This window comes from Hyperoodon ampullatus (assembly GCF_949752795.1).
Source record: "Hyperoodon ampullatus genome assembly, chromosome: 9".
NCBI lineage: Eukaryota > Metazoa > Chordata > Mammalia > Artiodactyla > Ziphiidae > Hyperoodon > Hyperoodon ampullatus.
This window is the reverse complement of record NC_136922.1, coordinates 10,418,907-10,446,252: the sequence shown is the minus strand read 5'-3', so window position 1 is coordinate 10,446,252 and position 27,346 is coordinate 10,418,907. Positions and strand designations below refer to the sequence as shown.

Below are 27,346 nucleotides of genomic sequence, written 5' to 3'. Positions count from 1 at the left end.
GGCTGTAGTCCTCATTTTGCCCCAAATAAAACTTAACTGACCACTCTCATTGTTGTGCTTTTTTCTTTTTTTTTTTTCAGTTGATAGAAAAATTAAATTCATTCATCTGTGATGGTACCAATACTTTGGTTGGCAACTGTTTAATTTGGTTTGTAAACATTTGTGCTTAATATATACAAAAAGCTATCGGAGAGTTCTGAGGTAGTAAAGACATTGGACTGCTCTCAAAGAACTTATGGATAGTGGTAGGGGCACATATACAGACAAGTATACAAAAGTCTGTGCAAAACAGAACATATTAAGTGTAATGGGAATACAGAACAGGATGAGAAGTATTTTATGGAGGAAGTTGGGAGAAACTTATAGAGAAAGTAGAATTTAGGAGGCCTTCTTGAAATCTTCCTTGTTTTGGAAAGAGAAGAACTGTTAATTTTGGCACAGAGGTAGAAAAGTGTAGGAAGCGTGGTATGATTGAAACAGATGTATGAGAAGACAGTGAGCAATAATGTTGGGTAAGTAGGTTAGTGTGAGACTTTAGAGGGTCTAAATACAATTCTAAGTGCAGTGGGGAGTGACACAAGGTTGCTGAGTGGCATAATAATGAGATTCCAAATATGTATGACTGATTTAACTAATGTTAATATTTTTGGGTGTGTTAGTAAAGGAATTCACAGGAACTCCTGTACATTATTCGAATTTTTATTTAACCTTTATTGAGTTGTGGAATATTTGACTAGATGGCACTGGTGAGAAGGCCCAGAGAACTCAGTAACTAATTCAAAAGCCCTAGCTCTTAGTGTCAGAACTTGAATCTAGAACCCAGTTCTCCTGATGCTTAGTCATTGCTTTTTCTCTGCTCTCCTTCCTCTTCTGCATATTATAATGTGTTGGGTACTTAGTGAGACACAAAGGGAGAAGGATGCCTCTTTTTTTCCTTAAGGGTGTTTACATATGATTGAATGACATGTGTGGCTATATTGCTTTGCATTTTTATTTAAATACCAGATTTATTAGTACAAATCAGTGCTGGAAGAGACATCCAGCTTCAAGTGTTCCAAATGAACACTTACAGAAAGCTAGCTTCATCTTAGAGGAAGTAGGATTTGAACGGATCTAGAAGGATGGATGAGTGGAGAAAAGGAATGAGAATTACAGCACAAGTGAAGTGTCAGAGGTGTGCATAAATTATTTTCTGAGAGTAGTGAGAATCATGCTGGAACAGAGGAATTTGTTTTAGAATTATGAGAGAAGTACATTGTAACATTATGTAGTATTCCATAGACTGATTTTTTTTTTTTCTAACATAGGGAGTGGTTAAAAACTTGATTTTTCTTTGGCTATATCTGTGCAAAGAATACTTGTGGGTATTTGATAGTGAGATTCTTTTTTTTTTCTTTTTTTAAATAGAATTTTATTTTATTTATTTTTGGCTGCTTATTGCTGCGTGCGGGCTTTCTCTAGTTGTGGCAACTGGGGGCTACTCTTCGTTGCGGTGCGCGGGCTTCTCATCGCGGTGGCTTCTCTTGTTGCAGAGCACAGGCTCTAGGCACGGGCTTCAGTAGTTGTGGCTCGCGGGCTCTAGAGCACAGGCTCAGTAGTTGTGATGCATGGGCTTAGTTGCTCCGCAACATGTGGGATCTTCCCGGACCAGGGCTCGAACCTGTGTCCCCTTCATTGGCAGGTGGATTCTTAGCCACTGCACCACCAGGCAAGTCCCTGATAGTGAGATTCTATTAAAGCAGACTTAACATACAGTCTCTTCATAGTCATCTTTTCCCTCTATCCTAGTCTTTGGCATTATAAATGCATTTTGTGTAGACCTTGACATAGTAAAGAGTAATTTCAGATGTTTTGACAAGTATGATGACTAAAGCAGCGTTGAGAGAATTAGCTCAGAGTAACTGTCTATGGCAATATTTAAATGTTATGCCTATGGTTAGCTCTGTGTTTTCACAATTGGATTATTTTTATATCTTAATATCATCTTTCTATCAAGTTATTTGATCAAAAAAGATTAAGATCCTCTGTTTAAGGTACCCAATAAGCTTAATATTCTACTTTTTTCTGTAAATTAATTTTAGTGTCAATTTAGCATAAAAAGTATTTATCATGAACTATCATGATAAAAGAGACTATAAACCTGTATTCCTGGACCGTTAGAATCAAAGAAGTTGGAAAAGCTTTAGAAATAATCTTTATTATTCATGAAATCATTTGTTGATTTATTATTTCTTGTTGTTTATACTCATGTGTCTGTGCCTTGTCAGATGTCTGATTCAGGAATCTGTCTTAGCATGCTGTAAAACCTGTTTTAAAAATAGATATGAGCCACTCCATGTCACTGAAAGGTTGTTGACACAATGGAAGAACTGTGAAATGAGTTTGTAGAGCAAAACTTACCATTACCTGAAAAAAGGTTGTTTCTTTTTTTAAACAAAATTGATTGAAATTTTATGTCCATAAATCCAAATGAATATAATTAAAATATTTAGAACATTTTATGTACCTAGTGTACTGTTACAGTTGATTTTCAAAATTTATTTCTTAGTGTAGCTTGGTGTAAACCAAAGTATATAAAAAAAACTTTGAGATTATTTTATTTGAACCAGGTACTGTTTTCCTCACTTCCACTGAAGCTTTTTCAAAAAAATATATATATATACTATTTATATGTGACCATTTAAATATTCCCCAAATATATTAAATATCTTATATATTTAATAGATTGGTTGAATAAAAAATCCTTTCACATTTTCTATATGAAATGCATATTATTTACACCACTGGGGATTAGAAAGAGGATCCTTATTTTGGTAGATAAGCTGGAATTTTTGTCAGTAAAGATTCGGTGAGATTAAAGGACAGTAAAGTGAAAAATTGATATTTTCATACTTTTTGTAACATTTTTTGTAGTTTGCATTTGGCAAGGTGGGGACAGGAGAGGGAGGAGAGTTATAACCAGTTTGGAAAACATAAACAATAGTCCTCACAGACAATTATAATGAAGGTGTAATGTTGTAATGAATAGTCTGCTGACCGAATCAAGGTAAAACCTCTAGTACAAAATGTGGTTTCAGTTAATGAATTACTCCCAAAGGCCTCCAAGACAGAAAAACAAAAAATGGAAGATTTTAAGTCAGTAAGGACAGGCTTCCCCTCAGAACCCTGGTAAGAGAAATAAAGGTAGCCACATCTGACTGAGAAACTTCAGAGGAGGTGAACTTTGAAATCTCTAAATAATCCATGTGTATGGAGTTGAGAATTGACATTGCAATCTTAGGATAATCATAATAACTATTTTTATTTTAACTGTCAACAAAAGCTGATTGCACGTTTTCCTTATCTAACCTGTTTGCCATGTTTAAAAAAGGAAATATAAATATTTCCCAGTTCCTGAATTGGGGAATTTTTAAATATAAAATTAATAATAAAATAATTATAATTGACCATCTATATGTCCTAGACTTTGGTAAACATTTTATGTATATTGTCTTATTTATTAATCACAAAAACTCTATAAGGTATAGATAGGTACAGTTACTCCTGTTTTATAAGTGAAAGAAACTAGATCATAGAGGTGAAGTGACTTCTTCAATATTGCATATTAGTGGAACCATTTGAATCCTCATCTTTTGACTCTATGCTCCTCCTGTTTCCATGATGCCAGGGAATTTATGAGGTTTTCAAAACATAGTTTACTTGAATTTGATCAGTTAAAGATGCAATCAGTATCTTAGGAAAGGTAATAAATAATCTGGTCTCTAACACTGTCAAAAATATATGCAGTTACAACATTGTAAATCAACTATATTTCAATAAAAGTTAAAAAAATACAGGCAGTAAGTAAATTCTGCCTTAAATTTTAGAAGTTGATCTGAATATTTGAACTTGCTGGTAATAATCGTCGTTATATTTGAATCCTTATATGCTCCCAAGAATGGAGTATAAAACCTCTGGTATTTTGTTTACTCTGGGCAAACTCTGTAGTGTTAGCATCTCGCCGGTTGCAGAGCTGCATGTGCTAGGATTGGCTGAGCAGGGTCCTCTACTCAGAATTTTCTTGAGATCCTGTTTGGCCTTGGATGATCCTAATTTGTAATGAGTTCTGCAACGAATTCTGCGTTTGAACCTGTTTAAGCTCATCCTTAACACCTGCCAGAGATGCCCTCCATGCTGGTGTAGTATTAAGACTAGAAGAATATTCCAGAGGTAGCTGGAATCAGTCTGAAATTAATTTTCTCTACGAGTAAGGAACCATTAAGTTTAGTATCCAGAAAGATGCTTATGAAGTAGTCTGTGGTAAATTTCTGAATATTAGCAAACTGTGATATCTGAGAAGTCCTTAATAGTAGCTATTCCTGTGTAATTAACTCTAATATTAGCTTAGTATTATTTAACATACATTAATTAGGTTTCTCCAGCTATTTGATTTTAGTTCAACTTTGTGTTTACTGAGTATCAGGGAAAATTAAATATGATTATAAATTTTGGAATCTATCAAGCCATCCTTTAGCAACAGTAATTGATGCTAGCTCCTAGATAGAAGCTGAAGCAAAACTGATCTGTTACTGAGTGAATGGGTTGATTCCTATCATATGTGAATTTATAAATGAAAAATTTCCAGTATAACCTGGAAAATTCTGAAATTTATTTAGAAGATTTATTTTTTAAAAAACAATTCAACTATTTTGTAAGAAAATTTAAGTGTTATATTCATGTAGAAAGATCCTTTTCTTATGGCAACTGATTTTTGTTCACTTAAGGGAACCTGTTGCTAAAATAGTAATGAGGAAGGGTGTAATATAAGTATAGTCATACACCCCTGCTGTGCAAGTAACCAGAGTGCTATGTATACATGTTGTTCAGTCTCCTTTTAGAAGGTGGAAGTCAAGTCCTTTGTATGTTTTTCTCTCTTGCACAGCCTAAAATGACGAATGTGTGATCTCAGTGGAATAAATGGCGTCCAAAGTCACAGATGCTATAGTGTGGTATCAAAAGAAGGTAAGTTGATAGTCAAAGCTTTTAACCTTTTAAATGTTTTTATTCTAAAAACGCATGCTTTTTTTTTTAATATGATGGATTTATGTCAAGTATTACCTAAAATAAGAAAGGTGGTGCTTAGAAATATTTTTCTCTACTTTTTACTCCACATTATCAAAGTAGCTAGATTAATTATTTTCAGTTAAAATATAAACCAAATTTCCAGGATTATGAATACAGTTAGCATTTTATGAAAGCATTAAATTTTTCTTGCATTAATTTCTTTTGAAGAAAGGTTAACAGCTGTTATAATTTTATAACAAGGGAAACTAGTTTAAGTCTATTTCTTGTAAGTTACAATTCAACAGCTGAATCTTTTCAGTAGAATAAACCTTTGGAGACTGTATTTTCCAAACTGAAATATTAAAATGTTTATTTTGATGTTTTAGGAATAGTCGTCATAACTACTTAACTAGCTGTGTTATCCTACGTTTCAAAATAAGCTTTACCAATGTAATGTTTTCTTTATAAAGTACAGATTCTGATGCCTTTTTTGAAGATACAGTAAGCTGTTTATTCCTGAAGAGTGTTGTTTACACTCTTTAAAATGTATTGTTGTTTTATGTGGTATCTTAGATTTTTAGCTTATATAGTGAATTATGTTTGTTTTCACATTTTAAAACGTTTTTGATGCCTTATTCATTAGGTCCCTATTAACAAAGATAATTATATATTTAAAGCTTTTCCTATGTATGGGAAAATCAGACAATTTTAAAATTTAGTTAAATTGTAAATAAGTGGTAAATTAGCACACTTTAAAGATTAGACATACCTAAGAATACAGTCTGTCTTTGGATGTGTCATGTCTTTTCTGGGTAGAACATACCACAGATATACAGTGTCACATTTTTCTCGTAAAGTAATGAATTGGAAGTATTGATGTGGATCATACTATTAATTCAGTCTTTTATGTTTTTATATTAGTGTCATCTTTTAAATTTCCAGTCAACTTAAAAGAAAGCTGAATTAAAGAAAACTAATTTTTTTTCCTACATAGATCTTTTGAAAGCTTTTCTCTTAATTTCTACTTATGAGAGTTAGTAATATTTATTAAACATTTTATCTATCAGACTTTTTAGGTTTAAACATTTCAAACTTCACTGAAGATCATTTGTAGGATGTGTTAGATTATTGACCTTTCTTGAAATCGGAGAATTTCAAATATTATACTCACATTCAGTTTTAGCACAGTAACACCCTTCTTATCTGAGGGTCGTCTATCTAGCAGCTTTGGATATGTGCAACCAAAAAATTCTCCAGAGCAACCCTAACAGATAAAACAAATTATATCTAGCAAATATAATCACATATTATGTTAGAGAGTCACCAGAACCATTAACCAGATTTGATTTGCTCTATTGTTTTCTTTTGATTTTAAATTTAATTTTCTTGAAGAATACGTGTGAATACTTTGAAAGATTTAGTATTTTAAGACTTTCTGAAAACAAAAATAACAGCCCCTATTGGTACCCTTTCCTATCCTTATCCAACCTCTGAGTTCTGCTCCCTGGAGGCAGTTGGTGTTTCGAAGTTCTACTCTTCATCCTGGTAGGGAGTAGGGGACGGTGGGTTGCAAATACAGGGTGTGAAGTGGGGGTTTTCCTAATTACTTTTTGGGGAATACTGACATTTGTGGGTAGGAATCAGATACAAAATATCATGCAATATTCTAAATTAGAGTTGGCAAACTTTTTCTGTAAAGGATCACGTGGTGTTTTAGCCTTTGAGGGCCATAGGTCTCTGTGGAAACTACTCAACTCTGCTGTTACAGGACAAAAGCAGCCATAGACAATATGTAAATGAATGAAATGAGTGGCATGACTGTGTTTCAATAAGACTTAATTTACAGAAACCAGCAATACATTAGATTTGGTCCACAGGCCTTAGTTTGCATCCCTGTGCTCTGAGATAGCCTCATAGAGCTATCTTAGGGCACCAAAAAGAACTGCCCTGCTAAAAATGGAATAATGCCCTGTTGAATAACACTGTTTAGTTTTTTTTATGGTATTTACTTTTTTTTTATACATACCTACTTTGCCCAAGTTATAAAGGTGCAAAAGAAATTAAGTCATACAACCAAAATCAGTGACCAGATACCCATATTTATACCATAACTTCCTCTCTCTTCTCCCTGCTAGTTCCATGCCAAAATGCCATGAGGGAACAAGAGGGAGAAAGAGCTATGGAAAATCTGGGTCTCTGAGGCAGCCTTCAAATTTAAGATGATTATTAGCCTCTGCCACAAAGCAACTAATTGTCATTAAATAGTTACACAGTTTAGCAATCCGAGTGGTAACTGTTCTTTAGAATCTACTCAGTTGTCTCCAGAACGTAGTGGACGAGGCCCCGACATTATAGAAGTTCTTTGTTGAGTTTTGACTGTACGATAAGGATTTCGCCTTTTATGATTTCTTCCCAATCCTCCTGCTGCATCCTCCCAGCGACTAAACTTTTGGTTACATCAGTATTCAAGGCTTACGTTTGTGTATGCAGTATTTAGAGCAACATCATGTAGTATCTGTGATAATGTTTCCTGTCTGTGCAACAGTTTTTACGTTCTGCTTTGTTGTTCTAGTTCTTGAAAGTCTCTGACAGAACGGAACAACTTCTGTTGTAGTCAGTCACATTCAGGTATTCTACCAATTTCTTTTTTTTCTTTCTTGGGAATGACCCTCCTAGAACTCTGTATCCTCCTGCCCCATTCTTGGATGGATTGTTCTCAAGTCATGCCTCTCATCTGCCATCTTGGTATTTCCTTTTATCATCAGCCTGAGAGTTCCTTCACTGCTCTTTGGTCATACAGATTTGGGTTCCTCTTAAATAGAGGCTTATTAAAAAAAAAAAATCCTTTTCTTGCAGGAGGGACCCCTTCCAGGGCCCGAGAGTGGGCTCTTGTCCAACACTCGTAAATGAATTGTCTGAGGGGACACACATGCTGACAAAGCAAGAGACTTTATTAGGAAGGGGCACCCGGGTGGAGAGCAGGACGGTAAGGGAACCCGGGAGGACGGCTCTGCCACGTGGCTTGCAGTCTCGGGTTTTATGGTGATGGGATCAGTTTTTGGGTTGTCTCTGGCCAGTCATTCTGACTCAGGGTCCTTCCTGGTGGCACACGCATCACTCAGCCAAGATGGATTCCAGTGAGGAGGATTCTGGGAGGTTGGTAGGACATATGGACTGGCGTCTCCTATTGACCTTTCCCGAATTCTTCCAGTTGGTGGTGGCTTGTTAGTTCCGTGTTCCTTACCAGGACCTCCTGTTGTAAAACAACTCATGCAGATGGTTATTGTGGTACCTGGCCAGGGTGGGTGGTTTCAGTCAGTCTTTCCCCTGACAGTTATATAACATTTATTATGTGTCAGGCATTTTCTAGATGCTTTACATATATTAACTAATTTAACATAGGTAAATGAATGAAATGAGACAGAGGGTCTGTTTCCTGTCTGTGGACATTAGTGGGTGAAGCTCTGTTGCCTGAAGCTGTTGTAATGAACTTGCTCCCCAGAAGGGAGCTTGACAGCAGGCCAAGCCTGGCAGAGTTGAAAGATGGAAAGGTCCTGAGTTTTTCAGGACTTTTTGAGCCATGGAATTAATTAACTCTGGATATGTCTTATCTTGGGACTTCTTACTGTATGAGATAATAAATCCCCTTATTTTTTCAGTCACTTGAAGTTTAATTTTATTTCCCTGCAGCTGAAGGCATGCTAAGTGATAACCAAGACATGCTTTCTGATGGTATGCGGTTTCCTGTATAGTGTTCTTTTGCCTTTGAATGCTTATAGTAGTAGATATAAAATTAAGATCTACCAAATAGAAGTACTGAGCCTCAGACAAATGGGTTTATCACAGTTTCTCATTTAAGCTTTTTTTCCCCTTGAACCATATTCTCATAGGTACCATTAAATCTTTAATGTAATTTTAAACTACTGTGCCTTATAGTATGATATGGTTGGAAGAGCACTTGTATCTGATTTTGTGACATTTATCAGCTTGTAATATTGAATGTGTTACTCAATCTCTCTGAGCCTCAGTTCCTTCTTTTGTAATCTGAGGATGGTAGTGCTTGCTCTCTGTGCCTCACAGGGTTATGAAGGAGTGAATCAACTTTAAATATAGTTTTTCAAAAGGTTTTTAAATTGGTTTATGAATTGTTGAATAAATATGAAGTATCACTCTTAAAAATAATACTAGTAATGCGTCTTATGACTTGGAATACAGTAGATGAGACATTAGAGTGGCGGTCAGTACTCTGCAGTTTCTTTAACAACAGGAGTATGTGTTGCACATACTTCTTCCATCTGACCGAAGAGGTGGGTATGTGACTGAGACCAGACCAGAAATGGTACCTCATTCCCTTGGCCACAGTGATGGGTCCAGGTAAATCTGACGACCCAAACTGTCCTTCTGTAGTTTTTTGTTTTTGTTTTGTTTTGTTTTGTTTTTAATTAGAGCTGCTGGAGAAGACTCTTTTGCTTCTTTCATTTAGGAACTTTCATTTAGAAGGATGAAAACCTAAGCATGTTACCACAACATGGAAAAAGGTTTAGAAGAAGAGAATGAGAGAGCACAGAGAGTGGTCAGGAATAGGGAAACAGCAGACAACCACGGGCCAGCAGGTGCTCTGGTCCCTGGATTTATTCCACCCTGGGATTAGCTTCACCCCTGACCTTTGAGTTGTTTAGCCAATAAATTTCCCTTTTTAAAAAAAAAAAAGAAAAGAAAAGTATTTGTTTATTTTTGGCTGCATTGGGTCTTCATTGCTGCGTGTGGGCTTTCTCTAGTTGTGGTGAACAGGGGCTACGCTTCATTGTGGTGCACGGGCTTCTCATTGCAGTGGTTTCTCTTGGCACAGGGGCTTCAGTAGTTGTGGCTTGCGGGCTCTAGAGCGCAGGCTCAGTAGTTGTGGCTCGCGGGCTCTAGAGCGCAGGCTCAGGAGCTGTGGCACACGGACTTAGTTGCTCCGCGGCATGTGGGATCTTCGCGGACCAGGGCTCGAACCCGTGTCCCCTGCATTGGCAGGCGGATTCTTAACCACTGCGCCACCAGGGAAGTCCCTGAATTTCCCCTTCTTGTTGAAGGTAGTTTGAATTGGACTTTTACTTGTAAAAGAGAGTCCCGACTAATGCATAGAGAATGTATAAGTTTTATTGTGGTATATAATATATACTCAAAACCACACAGATTATTATTTATTATATATAATATATTTACATACTTACACATATATTTACAAACTGAACAACTGCTTGTGTTCAGAACTGTTTGTATCCTGTTTATAAAATAGGACTCAGATCAAGAAACAGAATGTTACCAGCTTTACAAAACCTTCAGGCTCCCTTTTAGTCGCAGCCTGACCCCTTTGAGAGTGACCAGTGTAGGAGGCAGTATATCTTCATGGTAAAAAGAACATGGGTTTTGGGGTTGGAAAGCAGAGATGTGAATCCTTGTTCTTGAAAGCCTGTGTAATTCTTGACAGATTGTGTCTCTGAATTTCACTTTCTTCATATATATAAACACTGACTTTTATATTTAAAATGATGATGATATATGCAAAGTGTTAGCAAAGTGCTCAGGGTAAGCCTTCAATAAATGAGAGTTATTTCTATTATTATTATCTCATATTCATACACTTATCAGAGGAATTGTTCCCCAAACTTTGTCAGAGTGCTTATTTCATGGGTTCTAAAAATTCTCATGAGGCTAAAAAGATTCTTACTTGTAAACGAGAAACCTAAAATGTCAGTCTTCTAATATCCATCCAGTATTAGAACAGTGGGTATTTAGTTGATGTTTGTCTAACACTTGTACAGCAGAGACATGATTAAGTGTAATTTATAAGCCTCAACTTTCTTTGCTTCAATCAATGCTCATGTTTTCCACCATTTCCTTTTCAGTGTCACTTACTTGCCAAAAATAAGTCTTTTCCTAGCATAAATACATTGGTTAGTTTAGTTACTGAAATATGTACCTTTTCACCTAAGATTTTTCTGCCGCATTTTGGTCATGAAGTTCTTAAAATTTTCCACCCTCACCCTCTCTCCAGTTTGGGTATTTCTAAAAAAAATAATTCGAGTTTGAATTTTATTTACAAGGAAGAAAGAAACTATGCTATGCAGTTGTCCAGATAGTTTGACTTTAGAGATCATCTAGTTCCTGTTAAACATTTTGCTTTACAGATGAGAAACCTGATGCCTGTAGATCTCATAACTTGATCATAGTCATGAATTAATGATAAAACCAAAACTCAGATCTGCTGACTTTCAGGCCACTCTTTTCTCCTGTACTAAAGTTGCTTTGAAAAACACACTGAAGAAACTTTTATAAAATTCATCGGTTTAATTTGAAGAGGTTTTTTTTTTGCCTGTTTAAAAGAGCTCTTCATTTAATCTGTAGACAGACCTTAATGAAGAATGTTTATGTTCCCATATTCCTCTTTCAGCTTCTGTCCTTGCTTATCCCCTCCCACTACTCCTCAACTTCCAATTAGAAAAGGCTATGCCGTTGTCTCTGCTGCCACTTTAGCCATCGGTCCTCAAGTCACTGTAGTCTGGCTTCTGCCTCTGCTCTGCTGGAAGCGCTCTCACAAAGGTCAGCAGTGATAATAGACCATTAGTATAATAACACCCAGTGCTTCTTGTGGATTTACTGGGTGTCAAACACTGGGCTTAGCGCTTTATTTACGTTGGAGGGAGAAACCTGGAGAACCCTAGGGCCATACAGGACTTGGAGATGGTTTTCGCTTAGTTGGCTCAGTTTTAAAAAATCAAGTCAGCACTGAAAGATTTCAGACATTTCAGACAAAAATCAGAATTTGGGGGATGTGCTGTCTAGTTTGCTACATTCCTAATGGTAAGGACATGTGCACTTGGACCGACCTCACCTCACATTTATGTCACCTGTCTGACCCCTATAGGAACATGGTTTACTGTCTGCACTTTACATGGATATTCAGAGGTGGTTGTTGTTTTTTTTAAAAAAAGATGATTTCTGATGTGAGAATATTTGAAGGGGTATACATCTTTTTTAAAATATATATATTTAATTTTATTTATTTGGTTACACTGGGTCTTAGTTGTGGCAGGCAGGCTCCTTAATTGCGGCTCACGGGCTCCTTAGTTATGGCACGTGTGCTCCTTAGTTGCAGCTCAGGCGCTCCTTAGTTGCGGCTTGCTGACTCCTTAGTTGCGGCTTGCCGACTCCTTAGTTGTGGCATGCAAACTCTTAGTTGCGGCATGCATGTGGGATCTAGTTCCCTGACCAGGGACTGAAGCCGGGGCCCCTGCATTGGGAGAGTGGAGTCTTAACCACTGTGCCACCAGGGAAGTCCCTACATCTTTTTTTTTTTTTTTTTTGCGGTATGCGGGCCTCTCACTGTTGCGGCGTCTCCCGTTGTGGAGCACAGGCTCCGAATGCGCGGGCTCGGTGGCCATGGCTCACGGGCCCAGCCGCTCCGCGGTATGTGGGATCTTCTCAGACCGGGACATGAACCTGTATCCCCTGCATCGGCAGGCAGACTCTCAACCACTGCGCCACCAGGGAAGCCCGCTACATCTTTTTTTTAAAGAAAGATATAATTAGTATTATATGTAGATAGGGGTTGATTTAACAACATTAATGATAGGATGATGATGATGATAATGAAGATGTTTAGTACCACCACATATTTAAACAGCATCTATTTTTCAGAGTGCTTCCATATATATTTTCATGGTTTGATTTGTGGTAATGAAATGGATTAACTCGGTGGCTATATCAAGATATTATAAGAAGTAGTATAAGATTTCTAGGGCTTTTATAACAAATGACCACAAACTGGGTGGCTTAAAACAACAGAGATGTATTTTTTTCCCATGGTTCAGGTGGCCAGCAGTCCAAAATCACAGTGTCAGCATGGTTGCTTCCTTCTGTAGGGAGGCTCTTGGGGAGACACTGTCCTGTGCTTCTCTTCTAGCTTCTGTGGAAACAAAATCCTTAGTGTTCCTTGGCTTGTAGATGCATTATTCCAGCCTCTGCCTTCAACTTCACATTGCCTTCTTCACTCTGTTTCTGTGCTTTCTCTTCTGTTCCCTCTTGCTAAATATGGAGTGTTGTTATTAACAAAAATTTGGATAATTAAAGGTTTTGGTTAATAGTTCTTGTAAATTGAACATTTCTATATCTGTTAAAATAGAAAAACACCATCAGAAGAAGTGGTCAGTTTTCTTCTGTATATTTGATAATTCTATATTTGCATTTAGTTGCTCTCTCCTTCACCCTTTGCTTTAATTTCTAGCACAAGTAATTTTGTTTTTCTCAGAAAATATCATTCTTTATTTGAGATCAATTGAAGTACTTTTTTTCATGGTTAAGGAGAGGTATTTTAGGAAGGAACAAAATAAATGATGCATTAAAAAGTGGATAGAATAAATAAGTAGAAGGACAGAGAGTTTCTTAAGTTTAATACCACCTAAAATTTTACATAGCAATTGTGAGGAATGCACAATACTATTTGATGAATTTTCTGGGTATCTTTCTTTAAATAACCAAACTTTTAAAAAATTTTGACTCTTTCCAAAAGTTCTTTAACTGCAAATGGAATAGAAATGACCACTTTCTAATATTTTCCTGATCTGTAGTTGTTATTGTCTATTAATAGTGGCTTTGGTTTATAATACATTGTGGTTTACCTGTGCTTCTTTGCCGTGAATTTTCACTTCTTTGGCCTTATCCCCATTTGTTTAATCAGTTAGTAAAATTGTAGGTAAATTAATTACAGTGGGCTCTCCACATCCCCAGGTTGTGCATCCACGGATTCAACCAACCTCAGATCAAAGATGTTCAGAAAAAAAATTTCAGAAAGTTCCAAAAAGCAAAATGTGATTTTGCCAAGCACCAGCCACGACTTACATAGCATTTTACATTGTATTAGGTATTGTAAGTAATCTAGAGAGGATTAAAAGTATACGGGAGGATGTGCATAGGTTATATGCAAATATTGGGTTGGCCAAAAAGTTCATCCCATTTTTTCCGTAAGGTGGCTCTAGTAGCGCTTAGTTGTCTTTAACTTCACTGGAAACAGTTTTGTTAGATTGTATTGTGACAGCTGTCATATCAGTGTGCGTTTAAAAAAAAACTTATCAAAATTGGTGAATTGTTGTGTAGCTATTTTAATGTTGAAGATGGAAGAAAAAAGCAACGTTTTTGGCATATTATACTTTATTATTTCAAGAAAGGTAAAAATGCAACTGAAATGCAAAAAAAGATTTGTGCAGTGCATGGAGAAGGTGCCGTGACCGATCGAACGTGTCAAAAGGGTTTGTGAAATGTCATGCTGGAGATTTCTCACTGGATGATGCTCCACGCTTGGGTACACCAGCTGAAGTTGATAGCGATCAAATTGAGACATTAATTGAGAACAATCAACGTTATACCATGCGGGAAATAGCCAACATACTCAAAATACCCAAATCAAGTGTTGAAAATCATTTGCATCAGCTTAGTTATGTTAATCCCGTTGATGTTTGGGTTCCACATAAGTTAAGTGAAAAAAACCTTGACCATATTTCCACACGCACTTCTCTACTTAAACATAACGAAAACGTTCCGTTCTTTAAAAAAAATCATGACGGGCAATGAAAAGTTGATACTGTATAATAATATGGAATGGAAGAGATAGTGGGACAAGCAAAATGAACCACCACCAATCACACCAAAGGTCAATCTTCATCCAAGGAAGGTGATGCTATGTATATGGTGGGGTTGGAAGGGAGTCCTCTATTATGAGCTCCTTCCGGAAAACCAAACAATTAATGCCAACAAGTTTTGCTCCTAATTAGACCAACTGAAAGTAGCACTCGACGAAAAGCATCCAGAATTAGTCAACAGAAAATGCATCATCTTCCATCAGGATAACGCAAGACTGCGTGTTTCTTTGATGACCAGGCAAAAACTGTTACAGCTTGGCTGGGAAGTTCTGATTCATCCACCGTATTCACCAGCCATTGCACCTTGGGATTTCCATTTATTTCAGTCTTTACAAAATTCTCTTAATGGAAAAAAATTCAATTCCCTGGAAGACTGTAAAAGGCACCTGGAACAGTTCTTTGCTCAAAAAGATAAAAAGTTTTAGGAAGATGGAATTATGAAGTTGCCTGAAAAATGGCAGAAGGTAGTGGAACAAAACGGTGAATACCTTGTGCAATGAACATCTTGGTGAAAATGAAAAATGTGTCTTTTATCTTTACTTAAAAACTAGGGACTTCCCTGGTGGTGCAGTGGTTAAGAATCCATCTGCCAATGCAGGGGACATGGGTTCGATCCCTGGTCAGGGAAGATCCCACATGCCGCGGAGCAACTAAGCCCGCGAGCCAGAACTACTGAGCCCGCATGCCACAACTGAAGCCTGCGTGCCTAGAGCCCGTGCTGTGCAACAAGAGAAGCCACTGCAATGAGAAGCCTGTGCACTGCAACTAGAGAAAGCCCTCCCACAGCAACAAAGACATAACACAGCCAAAAATAAATAAATAAATAAATAAATAAAATTATTTAAAAAAAAAAAGCTAAAGGCACTTTTTGACCAGCCCAATACTATGCCTTTTATATAAGGGACTTAAGCATCCATGGATTTGGGAGTGCTGGAACCAATCCCCTGTGGATACCGAAGGATGACTGCTCTGAAGCAAAACCTGAGGGAAGGCTGAAGGAAACTTCTCCTTGGGTAAAAATTCAAGTATTCCAATGAACTGATTTTGCTGACAGCTCTTTCAGTGACTCAGAAACCCTCATTTCTTTCTCTTTTTTTTTGCCTGAGGCTGTCATTTGAGGTTGCCTTGTGCTAGAATCTTATTACTTATTACTATTCCTTATTACTAAGGAATCAGAAATGTAGAGAGGGAAAGGTACCTTAGAAATTAGCCTTTCTAGTATCTTTATTACACATATGGGGAAACTGAGACCCTGAGAAATAAGGGAACTCAACAGGTCTTGTTTTATTTGTTTGTCTTTACCTAGTCTAGAGATTTGTAAACTGTACCATGAGTTAATAGAATTTCACTTTTTGAACAAGCTGTACCTGTACTTAATTGAGATAGTAGAGTCAACTCCCATGGGTAAAGAAAATGGAAAAATAGAAAAAATACCCTGCACTGTTCCCTAGCAAAGTCCTCCCAGGCTGCTACACAGTAATGTTTACAGACTCCAAGCAGATCTATATTTAGTACTCTTGGGCATAAAAATACTGGGTTCACAAAAACAATATTAGTAGAAAATTCTTTATTATTAAAGTTTTTGAGGTATCTTTCACCGTGTTCAGACAGTGTGACTACATAAACAGCCAAATGCTTAGTATTTTATGTTTGTCCTCTTTAAAAGTTATTTGGAGATAGAAGGTTTTTGGTTTTGTTTTGCAGATATTTTGGTGTGCTAGAACTAGGAATATCTACATAGTACATAACTTCTTTGAAATGCTGCAGTTCTCTTATTTGCTTATGACTTTTTTTTTGATACATGGAATAGTTATTCCTTTAAAAGGAAACATTCATTTGCCTATAGCAGTGGCTAGATACAGTGCCTAAAGATTAAAGTAGTTGTTTACAACAGGTTATGAGGAGATCCAAGAAACAATGTTATTTGAAGAGAGTTGAAGTTCTCCAATAAATAAAGCTTCTTATACCTGTTAGGAGTTGGGAAGAAAAATATTTTATGACATACTGGAAAACTAGTCTCTAATCTTTTTCATTTTCTGATGAATAGATTTAAAATAGAAATGTTAGTCAAGGATATAATGTTTGCCAGTAATATTCCAAATATCTTGCAGTCAGTATATCTTTAACCATGGTAACAGACATAGTGGTGAAATAAGTTGGTAGGTTGCCATTGGCAGCCTAAAATTAGGCAAATGTACCAGCTTTTACAAGGCCTGGAAGTATCTACAACACTGGTGTTAACCTGCTGTATGTTTGTAGTTCCACAAAGAATGACATTTATAAATGCTATTTAACAGGGTAACTTACAAACTAAATTGCTTTTTGCCAAATGGCCCACAGAGTTTTTCAAAAGAGAGCTGTTAATTCAATACCAAGGATTGATTCACAAGAATAAAATGCTGGAGAGGGTATATAACCTAAAAATTTCCTATTTGTATTTTTGCCCCAAATTAATATCCTTATTAGGAGATATTATACTTAGTCATTTAAAGTGAAATATTGCTTTAGTTTGCTTTCTGTGTTTGGTGTCTCTTCCCTCCACTCCCTATGATGGGATTAGAATTATAGATAAAGAGTTCTGGTTTACCTAGTTTGTGGAGAAGTGGATTGGTGCATAACTCTAAACAGGTAAAAGACAGTATATAAAGAAGAAGTTAGTAAGGTAGCCTTATTAAAATTTAATTCTTTTAGAGTTTTGGGGAATCAGAGAATGAAGTCTTATTTTTCCAATATCAAAATGGCAGACAGAAGGATATATTTTTAATTACTGCTTTGTGGCCACTTAACACTTTATGTGGTTCATTTTTATTTACTGGTAGAAAACTAGGAAAAATTGTTAGTGAAGCCTCATTACATTGACTTCATACAGGGAAAACTCAATACCTTTAGTTTTATCAGTACAGTTTGACTTAGAATTAAAGCCTTTTTTTTTTTAAACCAAGACTTCCCCTCTCTCCACAAAAAATAATTTCCTGTTACAATTTGCACCCATCTACATTTAAATAACATTTATGATGGACCTATTATTTGGACACTGAGTGCTTATCTTAAAGCAACTCTGCATCATGGGGAAACCAAAATTCAAACAAAAAATGGTTATACTTTATGGTAAGTGCTACAACAAAGTTATCTTCAAAGTACTACGGGAGCTCGTGTAAAGTTCCATCTAAATTTGTTCTTTCAGATGCAAAGCAAAACCACAATGAGGTGTCACCTCACACTGGTCAGAATGGCCTTCATCAAAAAATCTACAAACAATAAATGCTGGAGAGGGTGTGCAGAAAAGGGAACCCTCCTGCACTGTTGGTGGGAATGTAAATTGATACAGCCACTGTGGAGAACAGTATGGAGGTTCCTTAAAAAGCTAAAAATAGAACTACCATATGACCCAGCAATCCCACTACTGGGCATATACCCTGAGAAAACCAGAATTCAAAAAGATACATGTACCACAGTGTTCATTGCAGCATTATTTACAATAGCCAGGACATGGAAGCAACCTAGATGTCCATCAACAGATGACTGGATAAAGAAGATGTGGCACATATATACAATAGAATATTAGCCATAAAAAGGAATGAAATTGAGTTATTTGTAGTGAGGTGGATGGACCTAGGATCTGTCATACAGAGTGAAGTAAGTCAGAAAGAAAAACAAATACTATATGGTAACGCATATATATCGAATTTTAAAAAGTGGTACTGATGGACCTAGTGGCAAGGCAGGAATAAAGACACAGACGTAGAGAACAGACTTGAGGGCACGTGGTGCGGGGATGGGGGGAAGCTGGGATGAAGTGAGAGTGGCATGGACGTATATACACTACCAAATGTAAAATGGATGGCTAGTGGGAAGCTGCTGCATAGCACAGGAAGATCAGCTTGGTGCTTTGTGACAACGACCTATAACAATGGGATAGGGAGGGTGGAAGGGAGGCTCAAGAGGGAGAGGATATGGGGATATATGTATACATACAGCTGATTCACTCTGTTGTACAGCAGAAACTAACACAACATTGTAAAGCATTTATACTTCAGTAAAGATGTGGGAAAAAAAGAATGAAAGATATAAATTGTATCATTAGCTATGTTTACATACAGCTGATTCACTCTGTTGTACAGCAGAAACTAACACAACATTGTAAAGCATTTATACTTCAGTAAAGATGTGGAAAAAAAAGAATGAAAGATATAAATTGTATCATTAGCTATGTAACAGTATCTCAGGATATCCTGCAATCCAACCTGCAGTGGTGGCTATAAAATATTAGGGGCTTTTTTTTTTCATAAGCATTAAAAGTGAATTAACCATAGTTAAAGATTAGAAAACAACTGAGAAATTCAAGACAGGAGTTTTAAAAAATTTATTTATTTGGCTGCATTGGGTCTTCATTGCTGCGCACAGGCTTTCTCTAGTCACGGCGAGCCGGGGTGGCGGGGGGCTACTTTTCGTTTTGTTGAGGGCGCTTCTCATCACTGTGGCTTCTCTTGTTGCAGACCACAGGCTCTAGGCGCGTGGACTTCAGTAGTTGTAGTACATGGGCTTAGTAGTTGTGGCTCTCGGGCTTTAGAGCGCAGGCTCAGTAGTTGTGGCCCACGGGCTTAGTTGCTCCGTGGCATGTGGGGTCTTCTTGGACCAGGGCTCGAACCCGTGTCCCCTGCATTGGCAGGCAGATTCTTAACTACTGCACCACCAGGGAAATCAAGACAGGAATTTTAAAACTGGCTTTTAATTGTACAAATAGCTAGCACATCGTTTAACCTCAAAGAAGGGATGGAGTCTGAGTTCAAGGTCAGTAAGGTTTTTCTCAGTTCTGAAAGGCTGTAATTTCACACTTTAGGTTTATGACTACTCCTAGCTCAGGATTTCCAAGAATGGTTTTGACACTGCATAGTTTTAGGTTTTTTCAATAAAGATGATTCCTTCAATATACCAAAAAAAGAAAAAAAGATCTCTAGCCTCTAAACAAACAAAATATAAATAAATTTGTTCTTTCAGTTACCATTCTGTTACTAGTTTGATTTCCTAAACATTTCTCAAATTTACTGTAATCTCCCTTCCTTCATTGTTTCTTAATTGTTTCAGTTAAATATTTCCTCCTCACAGCCACCAGTGATTTATCTTAAATAAAAATTTGATTTTTTGACTTACATATTTAATAACACTCTTCAAAGACTTCTCACATATGGTATAAACTCACATTTCTTTGCAAAACTTTTAAGGATTTAAAAAAAAATCTAATTTCAGTTACCTTTCTAGCCTCTTCCAGCCTTCAGCTTTTACTGAACTAATTCTACCTCTCCAACAAATAAAACTTTTTGAAGTCTCCCCATACTGTTTTTCACCTTACTGCTTGGGTGCCCACTTGTGCTCTTTTTTTCTTTTAAACTAACTCAGGTTGGTCCTTAAAAGGCAAAGCTAGTATCTTCCTCTCAAGGACATCTTTCATAATCCCGTGGAGACTGGATTAGGTGTAGGTGTCTGCTGCCAGAGCTCATATAGAAAAGTTGTATGTGCTCTCTTTTTTTTTTTTTTTTTTTTTGCGGTAGGCGGGCCTCTCACTGTTGTGGCCTCTCCCCCTGCGGAGCACAGGCTCCGGAGCACAGGCTCAGTGGCCATGGCTCACGGGCCCAGCCGCTCCGCGGCATGTGGGATCTTCCCAGACCGGGGCACGAACCCGTGTCCCCTGCATCGGCAGGCGGACTCTCAACCACTGCGCCACCAGGGAAGCCCTGTATGTGCTCTCTTCATGGCAGTAGTATAGTGCTTTTTATTTTCTTCTTTCTTTTTACAACTTTACAAAGTAATGTGATAGTACCTAGCATCTTCCAGAAGTCAACATTGTTCTTTGCCTGTCTGTTTTGAATTATCATTGTGAACTCTTGGCTTTAAAGATATTGGATGTTTCAACCTGTTGCAGTTATTGATGCTCAGATTGTTGTCTTGCCAGTAGGAGCTTATTCAGATTGGCTTCTGAGTCTCTTTGGCATGACTAGTAGTATTTGTATAAATTCAGTTATTTTTCTACCTCTGTGTTACAGTGGTAGTTTGTTTATTCTAGCGCTTATCACAGTTTTACTTGCACTATAATTAATTCCCTCTGCTAATCGGTAGGGGAAGGAATTATCTTTGTATCTCCATTTTTTATTTCAGTGCCTACCTTATATTTAGTACTTGGTAAATTTTGCTGCTTTGATAACAGTGCTGTCAAGAGACAATACTTACATTAAACTTTTGGTTTATGTAGTTCTTCATTATTATATTGAATGCCTATGATGTGCCATGTACCAAGGTAGACACTTATTTTCAGTAATTTGATTTAATTTATTTAGTAGTAAATATGAAAGTCTCTGTATGCTGAATATCTATTACATTAAGTATTAAACATAATACTTCAGCCTATAGTAACATTTCCCAAAGTGTTTTCTGCATGATGTTAATAGGTGTTATTAGAATAGAGGGATTTTTATGGTCAAATTAGTTTGGGAAATATTGAGTTAGACAAAGGTAAACAAGTTTAATGATTACAGAATTTCATAGTTTGAATAATGTTCAGTGTTACTGCCTATGAGGCAAATAGAAGAAACATAATTTCTCAATTTATTTGACTTAATTTTTTCCCCCTGAGTATCTGTGGAACATACTTAGGAAAATGCTGGCCAAGTTATATAAAAGAGTGTTGTTCAGTGGAAAAGGCATGGCGTTGTAAGTCAGAACTTGGGTTTCTGCCCCCAAATACTAGGTGCAGAACTTTCTGACAGCCTCAGTTGTCTCATCAGTATAAGAATATATATAGTACTAGTATGTACAGTATACGATTGCAGATGCTTTCCAAAGCGCTTACCAAAGATTAATACTTTAGTACAGTCTAAAGTACTATGTGGATAAATGGTTCATTTCTTCCCCTGCACAGTTTTTCCTAATTCTACATAGTGAAGATGAACAGTATAACTTCTGTAGGCATACCTGTAGTCACTCTCAGTAGCAATTTTGGCTACCTGGATTCTTGCAATTACAGCAAACCTTTTCTTGCCCAATGATGATAGTGGTCCAGGTCCCTCAGATTCTAATTCTGCGGAATCTGGACTGAGCACCCAGGAGCAAGTTATCTTAACTTTTTCTCCATATTAATTTTACCTTATATAGGTAAGTGGAAGGAAGCTAAACAGTTTAATGTGTTTGATTTTGAATAACTTAGATGTTTCATGATCTCATTTTTTATTTCAAATGATTGAATGAGCAGCAATAATATGTTAGGTATTTTCTAAAATACAAATGTATTTATATAACCAAGATATGTTAATACTCTTGGCATTTAAATTGTTTTTAAAATATGATACAGCTTTTCATGCTATTTATAGTAAACTGTTAGAAATATGTAAACAAGGAAGGTACTGTAGTCTTGATTCATAATATGTATGCATCATTTAGTCGGGGTTATGTTTTAGAATAATAAACCAGAGTATATCTTATGATAAATATTAAAAGAATGCAAATAAGGCATATACCTTCCTTCCTTGTCTCATGCTGCGTTATTAAGGAAAGGGAAGCATTAGGTAATTCATCAAAATGACATAATAGCTAACATTTTGAGCTCTTATATGTCTGTTACTGTTGTTAGCTCAATATGTATTAGCACACTTAATCCTTACGGTTACCCTGTGGTTCCTAATAATATTAACTATTTTACATATTTTTAGAGCTGAGTAGATTGTACTTCAGGAAGAGTCTTGTATATTCTCATTTCCTTTCTTTTTTGTGTGTTGAGAAATCAATATTTTATTTAACTAATTTTTATTGGAGTATAGTTGCTTTACAGTGTTGTGTTAGTTTCTGCTTTACATTGAAGTGAATCAGTTATATGCATACATATATCCCCTCTTTTTTAGATTTCCTTCCCATTTACGTCACCACAGAGCATTGAGTAGAGTTCCCTGCACTATACAGTAGGTTCTCTTTAGTTATCTATTTTATACATAGTAGTGTATATATGCCAATCCCAGTCTCCCAATTCATTCCTCCCCTTCCCCCCTTGGTATCCATAAGTTTCTTCTCTACATCCATGTCTCTTTTTCTGCTTTGCAAATAAGTTCATCTGTACGATATTTCTAGATTCCACATATAAGCGATATTATACGATATTTGTTTTTCTCTTTCTGACTTACTTCACTCTGTATGACAGTCTCTAGGTCTATCCATGTCTCTGCAAATGGCACTATTTCGTTCCTTTTTATGGCCGAGTAATATTCCATTGTATATATGTACCACATCTTCTTTATCCATTCCTCTGTTGATGGACATTTAGATTGCTTCCAGTCCTGGCTATTGTAAATAGTGCTGCAATGAACATTGGGGTGCATGTGTCTTTTTGAATTATGGTTTTCTCCAGGTATATGCCCAGTAGTGGGATTGCTGGGTCATATGGTAGTTCTATTTTTAGTTTTTTGAGGAGCCTCCATACTGTTTTTCATAGTGGCTGTACCAATTTACATTCCCACCAACAGTGTAGGAAGGAATCCTCTCCAGCATTCATTGTTTGTAGATTTTTTGACGATGGCCATTCTGACCAGTGTGAGGTGATACTTCATTGTGTTTTGATCTGCATTTCTCTAATAATTAGTGATGTTGAGCATCTTTTCATGTCCCTCTTGTCCATCTGTATGTCTTCTTTGGAGAAATGTCTATTTAGGTCTTCCACCCAGTTTTTGATTGAGTTATTTGTTTTTTTTGATATTGAGCTGCATGAGGTGTTTGTATATTTTGGAGATTAATCCCTTGTCTGTTGCTTCATTTGTAAATATTTTCTCCCATTCTGAGGGTTGTCTTTTCCACTTGCTTACGGTTTCATTTGCTGTGCAAAAGCTTTTAAGTTAATTAGGTCTCATTTGTTTATTTTTGTTTTTATTTTCATTACTCTAGGAGGTGGGTCAAAAAAGGATCTTGCTGCGATTCATGTCAAAGAGTGTTCTGCTTATGTTTTCCTCTAAGAGTTTTATAGAGTTTGGCTTTATATTTAGGTCTTTAATCCATTTTGAGTTTATTTTTGTGTGTGGTGTTAGGGAGTGTTCTAATTTCATTCTTTTACATGTAGCTGTCTAGTTTTCCCAGCACCACTTACTGAAGAGACTGTCTTTTCTCCATTGTATATTCTTGCCTTCTTTGTCACAGATTAGCTGACCATAGGTGCTTGGCCTCATTTGCTTTCTTAATAGGCCTGACAGCTTCCCAGCTGGCAAGGCACCCATGGAGAGTCAGTAGAGACAGAAGTATCTGACAATGATTAGGGGTTAAATGCCACCCTTCCCAGATACTTCTTAGTGATCAGAGCCAAGGCAAAAGAATATAGGGTGGTTTTTGTGTAAGGATGTGAATTAAATTACTGATGGGTAAGGCCTCATTTGTGGAGCCAGTCCATCTGGTTTTGAATTCCTATATTCTGCTACTTACTATTAAAATTTGTACAACCTAAATTTTTGTAACTATAAAATAGGGATAGCAATAATATCTACTTCATAGAATTGTGAGGATTTATTAAGTTAGTACATGGAAAGTGTGTCTGGAAAGTGTGTCTGGCAAATATCAAATGCTATTTCTTGTTATTATTATTATTATTAACAGCATTAACTGCCTCAACTGGCAGTTAATATCTTTTAGTAACCAGGGGTGGGGCCTTCCATCCATGTTAGGGTCCCAGTCAGTTCATGCTACAGTGTAGGTGTTATTTTAAAGATAGATACCTCTTATTGACATCTTGCGTGATGTAAAAGGTTTTTTTCAATGAATATGACCCAATGCCAACACTTTTTTCACTTTTACTTTCAAGTTTCCCATAATTTTCATACGTGTATTATTTTTCAAACAATACTCCTGATACTGATGTTATTATTACATGATTTCCTGAGTGGAAGGATTGGGGGAGAGATTTCTAGAAAATGGGAAATTTAATAATTTCAAACAAGTTACATATACACATTTTCAGAGGAATCCTGAAATTCCAAATAATATAAGTTTAGCAGCTATTTGTACAGCATAGACAATTTCTTTATATTAACATTTTCTTAGTTGCAGTGAACTATAATTTTCACTACATAATGTTTTGATATCTCAAATCCTTTGGGAAGTAAATCCTATAAATATTCAAGTTAATATTCGGGCAATATTAAAATTAATAATCTAGAATATACACATACACACACACACACACAAAGCAGAAGCAGTCTTCTAGGTATAGGGATGGAAAGCCTACTAGGAGTCAAAACTTAATGGAAAATTCCTTTCATTCCAAATTCTGACTATATATATTTTTTTTCCTTTAAATGCTTGTCATGTTATTTTATTTAAAGAAATTTTACAAAAACATAGCTATTCCTTTTTTACAAAAGAGCTTTATTGACATGCAACTTAAAAGTGATAAAATTCACTTGTTTTAAGTGTACAATTCAATAATTCTTACTAAATTTATGGTATTATACAACCATCACCACAGTCTAATTTCAGAACATTTCTATCAAAAGAAATGTATTGCTCATTTGTAGTCACTCCTCCTTCCCATCCCCACCATCACGAAGCCACTGATCTACTTTTTGTATCTTATAGATTAGCCTTTTCTGCCATTAGTGTCTTTTGTGTCTGGCTTCTTTACTTAACGTGCTGTTTCTGAGTTTCACTCCTGTTGTAGCATGTGTGAGTACTCCATTCCTTTTTATTGCTGAGTAGAATCCCATTGTATAGGTGTACCAGATTTTGTTTATTCACAGTTGATGGACATTTGGATTGTTTCCACTTTTTGACTATTATGAATGGTGCAGGTATAAACATTCATGTACATATCTTCATATGGACATACATTTTCATTTATCTTGGGATAATAACCAGGAGTGGAATTACCAGGTCATAACTGCCAAACTGTTTTCCAAAGTGACTGCTTCATTTTACATTCCCACAAGCATTATATGAGGATTTTAGTTTCTCCACATCCTTGCCAAAACCTGTTATTGTCTTTTTTTTTTTTTTTTTGGCTGTGCCGTGCGGCATGTAGGATCTTAATTCCCTGAATGGGATCGAACCTGTGCTCCCAGCAGTGGAAACGCGGAGTCTTAACCACTGGACCTCCAGGGAAGTCCCATGTCTTTTTTAATTATAGACATTTTAGTGGTTGTGAAGTGCCATCTCTTGGTGGTTTAATTTGCATAGTTATTTCTTTTAATTGATTATTTTGGTATTATAATTTTAATCTACAGTTTGATACAGTAAAACACCTATGGAATTATCCTATTCATGTGCTCCTTTGGTTTTACTAGACTGATGAAACGCTCTTCAGGGAATTTACAAGGTTGGCAGAACCTTTAAACCTAAAACAAGTTGTGTTTAGGGGGTAAATCATGCCCCATACCTCTTATAAAGTAGTAAAGTAGCTAAACAATACAGTTGAGAAGATATTTTAAATATATACATTTATGTTTCTTTTTTTTTTTTCTCACCCTACGCGAAGTGCCTTGGTGTGGGATCTTCTCTCATTCTTACAGGTTTGCGTTAAGTCTTACATGCAAAGAAAGCAATAAAATTGGACTTTTAAAACCTACAATCATGAATACAAAGGAAAAGTGATAGCTATTCTTGGGAATGTGATTGATTAGAAACAAATCTTGGGACTTCCCTGGTGGTCCAGTGGGTAAGACTCCACGCTCCCAGTGCAGGGGGCCCGGGTTTGATCCCTGGTCGGGGAACTAGATCCCGTGTGCATGCCGCAACTAAGAGCCCGCATGCCACAACTAAGAAGTCCACATTCCGCAACTAAGATTCCGCATGCCACAACTGGGACCCGGCGGGGCCAAAATAAATAAATTGATAATAATAAATATATAAATGAAATGAATGAATGAATGAATAAATAAATGTTAAAAAAACCCCAAATCTTGGCAAGTCAAAGAATGGATATATCTGAAATAGATATAATTATCTAATTAATTCTTGTCTAAACAAGTAATTTGAAATGGGTTTTGCTACTAAGAGATAGTAGTTTCCACAGATTGCTATTATTTTGAGAAAAGCAAATTAAGATTTATCTTGGAAGGTAGCACTGTGTAATGAAACGCCAGCCTATGGGTATCTGTGTCTGTAAATGAGATCCAAACTCTGTATCTTAAAAGCTGTCTGACATGGGCAGGTTATTTCAACCTCTGTGAGACTCAATTTCCTCATCTTCAAAATGGGGGTAAAAATGTTGACTTAAAAATTTTTTTTTATTGAAGTATAGTTGATTTACAATGTTGTGTTAATTTCTGTTGTACAGTGAAGTGATTCAGTTATATATATATATTCTTTTTATATTTTTTTCATTATGGTTCATCACAGGATATTGAATATAGTTTCCTGTGATATACAGTAGGATCTTGTTGTTTATCCATTTTAAATGTCATAGTTTGCATCTACTAACCCCAAACTCCCAGTCCATCCCTCCCTCATCCCCCCTCCCCATTGGTAACCATAAGTCTGAGTGTTTTTTGAGAAAGTTCTCGCACAGAGTCTGAGAGTTTTAAAAATAAACATTCCCTTTCACTTTGACACAATTTGAATTTGTACCACATACAGATACTCTGAGTTTTAATAACTTGAAAATCAAC

General features: G+C 36.4%; 1 protein-coding gene across 6 annotated transcripts in view; it reads left to right on the top strand.

The window, feature by feature from the left end:
• Positions 1 to 4,956: 4,956 nt before the first annotated feature.
• The window catches only part of PHTF2 (putative homeodomain transcription factor 2), a gene marked incomplete at both ends in the record, with an annotated part of 90,046 nt that continues 67,656 nt past the window's right edge, over positions 4,957 to 27,346 (top strand). For all 6 annotated transcript variants that reach the window (XM_079711007.1, XM_079711004.1, XM_079711006.1 and 3 more), the window contains one exon: positions 4,957 to 5,001. In XM_079711007.1, coding sequence (XP_079567133.1) covers positions 4,957 to 5,001 — 45 coding nt within the window. The remainder of the gene's footprint in view (positions 5,002 to 27,346) is intronic.